The sequence below is a fragment of the Urtica dioica genome, chromosome 7 (assembly GCF_054948205.1).
Source record: "Urtica dioica subsp. dioica isolate 48M chromosome 7, U.dioica_male_clone48M_v1_H2, whole genome shotgun sequence".
Lineage (NCBI taxonomy): Eukaryota > Viridiplantae > Streptophyta > Magnoliopsida > Rosales > Urticaceae > Urtica > Urtica dioica.
Genome location: NC_142762.1, coordinates 38,762,736 through 38,768,432, shown reverse-complemented (window position 1 = coordinate 38,768,432; position 5,697 = coordinate 38,762,736). Strand labels below are relative to the sequence as shown.

General features: G+C 30.8%; 1 protein-coding gene across 1 annotated transcript; it reads right to left on the bottom strand.

Annotated features, from left to right (window-relative positions):
* Nucleotides 1-705: 705 nt before the first annotated feature.
* Nucleotides 706-4,729, bottom strand: LOC149391405 (aminotransferase ALD1, chloroplastic-like). Its single transcript, XM_089620593.1, has 8 exons — nucleotides 4,670-4,729; nucleotides 4,428-4,544; nucleotides 4,275-4,337; nucleotides 2,947-3,051; nucleotides 2,720-2,770; nucleotides 2,269-2,595; nucleotides 1,586-1,792; nucleotides 706-1,072 (listed from the first exon to the last, which is right to left on the bottom strand). Exons 1-8 carry the CDS (start codon nucleotides 4,703-4,705, stop codon nucleotides 779-781), a joined length of 1,200 nt encoding a protein of 399 aa, XP_089476719.1. The 5' UTR covers nucleotides 4,706-4,729; the 3' UTR covers nucleotides 706-778.
* Between the last annotated feature and the right edge of the window lie 968 nt (nucleotides 4,730-5,697).

Sequence of the window (5,697 nt, the reverse complement as noted above, 5' to 3'; positions counted from 1 at the left end):
CTTTAGATTATCACATATATTTTAGTTCATTTTCCGCTCTCTATAAACCCTGAAATAATTAATAATAGATATGGTTTAATATTGGGGTGTGGAATTACCGAATATTGCTTGTATAATTAATTTATTGGTTAATTGCCACAAATCCATAGAGAGGGCAGCAGATCTTGAAAAGAAATTTAATATATATATATATATATATAAAGTATTTAAAGGCAATATATATATATATATATATAAAGTATTTAAAGGCAATATATATATATATATATATATATAAAGTATTTAAAGGCAATATATATATATATATATATATATATAAATATATATAAAGTATTTAAAGGCACTTTATACTTTTGAGCAATGAGTATATTTTTATTTATTGAGAGTTTGAGACTACTAGTTATCAAATATTAATATTACTTATCAAAAGAAGTAAGGTGTCCGATATTTATAGTTAGTATTATTTTTCATCGGCCAAAATTAATATACATGATGACTTATAATGAAAAACTTACGGTAACATTTTTATTAATATTTCCGTTCTCAACGGTATAGTACAATGGCTCAATTTATTTGCCAAACATAATTAAAGCAACAAATTAACATATAAAGCCTCTATTAACAAAAAAAATCAAACATGGTCGACTAGATCATAGCTATATATTAGTGAATAAAATAGCATAAATTATTAGTGATCATATTCCCTTCACGAGTCTTCTGATAATTTTTTTTCTTATAAATTATATATATATATATATATATATATATATATATATATTTATTTGTAAAGCTTTTGCAACCTATTGCAGGCTTCAAGAATGTTTTCTCTGCGCCCGAAAGCACTAAATCTAATGTACTCTTCGCCTCCGGGACCGAATCCGCTGCCCGGAATGGTCAAAATGTGCGTCTTTTCGAGAATTTCATTAAAAACGTCCCAAGATCTCTGCCCCGGAAAGTGTGCCCAAATATAAGGTGCATTTTCGCCACCGTACACCTTCAGTCCAAGACATCTTAATGTATTTGCTATTATTTTCGCATTCTCTTTGTAATAGCTAACCACTTCCCTAGTCATCTACAAGTAAACACATATGTTTATATAATAATGTCAAGCTACCTTATTTAAAGATGTATAGAATAAATGATAAAATCTAGTAGTTTTTTCTAGTAAAAAAAAAAACTTCAATTTACGAGTTTAATAATCTTAGCAATCTTTTTTTTTTTCCTTCTTGCAAAAAATTGGCGAGTTCAAATAATAGATAAAGAAGATTGTATAAATTCGGACATGCATGATACCTAAGACCTCAAGCCTAGCCCTGGCGCGCTTGAGAGGAGTCCAAAAGGTTAGATCATATATATATTTTTTTTGTATAAAATATTTTATTCTGTATAAGATAATTTATAATTTGATATAAAATATAGTAACAAAATATTATTTATATAATGACCATAGCCGCTCGGTCCAATTGATATGCTTATTATATGTTGATATAAACATAACTTTTCTCAAAATCAAGTAAAAATTTAAAGGAAAATAAAAAGTTAGACATGCAATTTCCTCAATAAAAATGATCAAATGAATATTTACCATGTAACCTTGTGGAGAAAGACATGCAAGCCCTCCGGCTTGAGAAATACTCGGAGCGCCATTGAAGCACGTACACACAATGCGATCGTAGTCTTTTATCATCGGGAATCCGTTTGCGTATCTCAACTCCTCCGGTACAACCGTCCAACCAAGGCGGACCCCGGTGAACCCCGCAAATTTCGAAAATGAAGACACCTCGATTGCGACCTAGATATATTTGTACATACAAACTTGTTATAAAGAAAAAAAAATTATAATAAAATATAAATCTAAGTATTATTATTTTTTTTTTTTGCAAATGTAGCTTTAAAAATTGCCCTTTAATTTCATGGAACTATGAGGGCGTATGCCCCTTGTTTAGTATAAAATTAACTTAAATGTTACTTATATGCCCCCCTGAATTTTTTATTTTCTTACATCCCCCTTTAAAAAATCAAATTATATTTATTATTGGGTAAAACGAGCATATATCACCACTCTGTTGTGTTATCTTTTATTAGACTCAACTCAAAATTGCAAGTGAATCCAAATGTACTTGGCACCTTAGGCATATACCGAGTCTTAGTAACGAGTAGAATTTCCAATGTCACGTAATTTGAGGCTTGAGCTATCAAACATATAATATGTATAATGAGCGATCATTTAGGGTATAGCATATTAATGAATAGTAAATATTAATATACCTCTTTTGCCCCGGGAATTTCATAGATAGATCTAGGGCTATCGTCAGAGATATAAGCCGCGTAAGAAGAGTCGAAGATTATGATTGAACCGTTGGCCTTCGCAAACTCTATGAGCTTCTTTAGTTGCTCGTGAGACGCTGCGTTCCCGGTTGGGTTATTCGGTGAGCAAAAGAAGATTAAATCCGGTGAGTACGAATAAATTTGACCCAAATCGGGGAAAAATCCATTCTCGGCGCTGCACTTCATGTACACAATGTTCCCGTACTTTCCCGTTCCCTCTTTGAACTCCCCAGCTCGACCAAAAATCACACTTGAGTCTATGTAGGCCTAATTGAAAAAAAAAATGGTTAAATTATTTTTGTATAGGTCACCAAGATCAAATTTTATGGTATACTTGCAAATAAATAATTGGTGAAAAAAATAAAAACATGCTAGGGTGCAATTAATTTACCGGAAAAGAAGGGTCTTGAACAGCCACGGTTACATTTGGTCCGAAAAGCATCTAGATAAAAATAAAATAAAAAAAAATTCCATGAAAAAATTCAGGATCTAGAAATAGAACATAACCCTATTTTTTTTAGAAGATTATGGCTAAATAATTATATTTAGTGATGATCAATATTCTTCGTATGATGGGTACATATGTATATTATATTATATTATATTATATGTCTAGACCTGAAGACGAGAAATGTCACATTGTGCACCGTCTGATACAAAGACCTCATGGCCTTTGATTCCCATATTTTTGTACAACGTTTCTGCAATTGCCACTCTTAATGCCTGCCACAAAATTTCATTTTTTGAAGTCAAATTAAGAACGACATAGTGCTTGGATTATTATTTGGAGAGGTCATGTTTACTAGGATAAATAAAATATATTAAGGAAATGAAGAGCAAGCAGTAAGTATATACGATACATGATTATAATAGAAAATGTTTTGGCAAAAAAAAAAAAAAAAAAAAAAGAACGCCACGCCCACGCAGCTACACTTTTATTTTTCTCAATAAATTTCAACAAGTTTTCACTTGTTTGACCATAATAAATCTGGAGTAGTGCTATTTGGAAATGTTTTTTGATAAGGAAACTATATTAAGGAGCCAAAAGCACGCATATAGTTGAATTAAATAATAGACATGTGACGCGGTGTATTGATGACAGATATATATATATATATGCAAATTGTTTGAGTTTGAAAAGTCAATTATTTTTCCTTTTCTTTTTAACTTGAAAGCGCAGTTCCTAAGATCCATATCGAGCTTTACTTTGAAAGTTGAATGAAACAAGAAAGTCCTATATTTCAGTCTGGAAGAAATTGTCGTTGACTTTGTCAAACAACCAAATAGGCAAAATATCAAGAGCTAGCATTATTATAAATGGAATTGATGGCTAGAATCTTAGTAGTCCTCCAACTCAGCTTGCGGAGCCAAGAGATTTACAGTCAAGGGTAAATTTAATATAAAAAAAATTCAAATTTTGTAAGGAAAAAAGTACTATTCAGGAGAGACGAGTATACGAAAAATCATATGATTTAAGGTTAAAAAGTATAAAAATGTAAACATTAAGAGTGCGAATTTCAATTTTTTATATATGTTCATACACACAATGACGAGTTCTATTCAGTACCATACATGGTTACACATATGTGTGAAAATAAAACTGTTAGTGACCGCAGTAACTTCTAAACGATACAACTTTTTTACTTTACATGGCGCTTTGACATATTCAAACAAGAATAAAACGGTGAGTGAACAGGACTTTTAGAATACATACATACATACATATATATATATATATATATATATATATATATATATATATTCAAGGCCTTAACTTGAAAGATAAGACTCTTGAAACCGCGTCTTAATAGTTAATACGGCCAGTAGCTATTGTTATAGTAATCATATTGCTTTATTGAAATGAAAGTTCATAGCTAGGCGTGATATGAACATATACACATTGGGATATAGAAGTACCGAAAATAAGTTCCAAATGATATGTTTACCTTGTTGCCTTGCTCATCGCCGTACCCTTTGTAACCTTCAACCGTAGATAGTGCGATAGAATACTGCAACATATATATGTATAAACATGTATACACTCATTAAGCTGTTTATCATTTAATATTCTTCTTAATTATACTAATAATAATAATTACCTCAGCCATGGCAGATGTTATGATATTTGGAATGGGCTCCGTGGTATCACCAATACCAAGCTTTATCAGCTTCGCATTTGGGTGCTTCTCTCTGTGTTCTAGCTCGCGCTTTGATATCTACACACACACACACACACACACACACATATATATATATATATATATATATATATATCAAGTTAGATAAACATATTGAATGACGATGTTGAGGTACGTATATAATACTGTGTATACTATATTACCTCAGGAAAGAGGTAGCCATTGCGCAGACTCTCCATGTTGACACTACGTGACACTTTTGTACAAAACCCTGCATATTATATATATACGTAGTAGATAATATCATTACTAAGTTGTACGTAAAACTTGTAAGATTCTCAATATCAGTAGAGATATTACAGTCAGTTGCTACATGTATATCTCATGAATGCATTAAACTTATTTGGAAATTAATTAATTTACTTACCTAATTTCATCTTCTCGTTATCGGAACAAGTCGAACTGAGGATAACACACACAAACAGATAAATCAACAATATCAGTAACGGACGAATATAGATCATGCAAGCTTACAGGTGTTAGGGTATGGACGTATTAATTAATATATGTTTGTGTGAATAATTTTTTGAAATATTAATTATAATTATTTAGAAACTGAAGGTTTTAGGTTGTAATGAAACTGAACAAGACACTGATCGGCGAAGGCCAAACGGCAATTGAGAATAATATGGCACAGAATTCATACTTACTGCAATTTTCTTTTACCTCGAAACTTAGCGAAATAATGAATCCCTAAAAGTAATTTTTACTCGGAGAGATTGTATACACCAGGTGTTTATGAGAAAATGAATATTTTTAGTATGAGATTTGGTCTATTTATAGTAATTGGTACGATAGTTGGGATGTGTTAATTATTAGTTTTAGAGGTGGCTCGAGACCAATAATCAACATGTGATAAATATGCCGCCACTTGGTTTGATATTTAAAATTAATATAACAGAGAAAAAAATAATATTATCCTTTTTTTTTTGTTAAGCAAGAATATTATTCTGATGGAAGCACATACAGATCAAACCACATGACCATTTTTTTTGTTTTACGTATTTAACTTATTCTTGCTCGTAAAACTTGCGTACATGGCTCAGTTTGGTAGGGCTTTAAAATATATATATATATACATATCGTTTATTTTTATACATTGATTATAGACGGCAGTTAGTTAGACATGTGTTTCATTACATTATATTTGACTCAATTTTATTTTTGTTGC

Coding starts and splice junctions, on each gene's coding strand:
- LOC149391405 (XM_089620593.1), bottom strand. CDS start 4,705: ATGGAGAGTCTGCGCAATGGCTACCTCTTTCCTGAG. Junction 2,596..2,719: donor TTCAAGACCCTTCTTTTCCG/GTAAATTAATTG, acceptor TTTTTCAATTAG/GCCTACATAGACTCAAGTGT. Junction 1,793..2,268: donor AAATTCCCGGGGCAAAAGAG/GTATATTAATAT, acceptor AAATATATCTAG/GTCGCAATCGAGGTGTCTTC.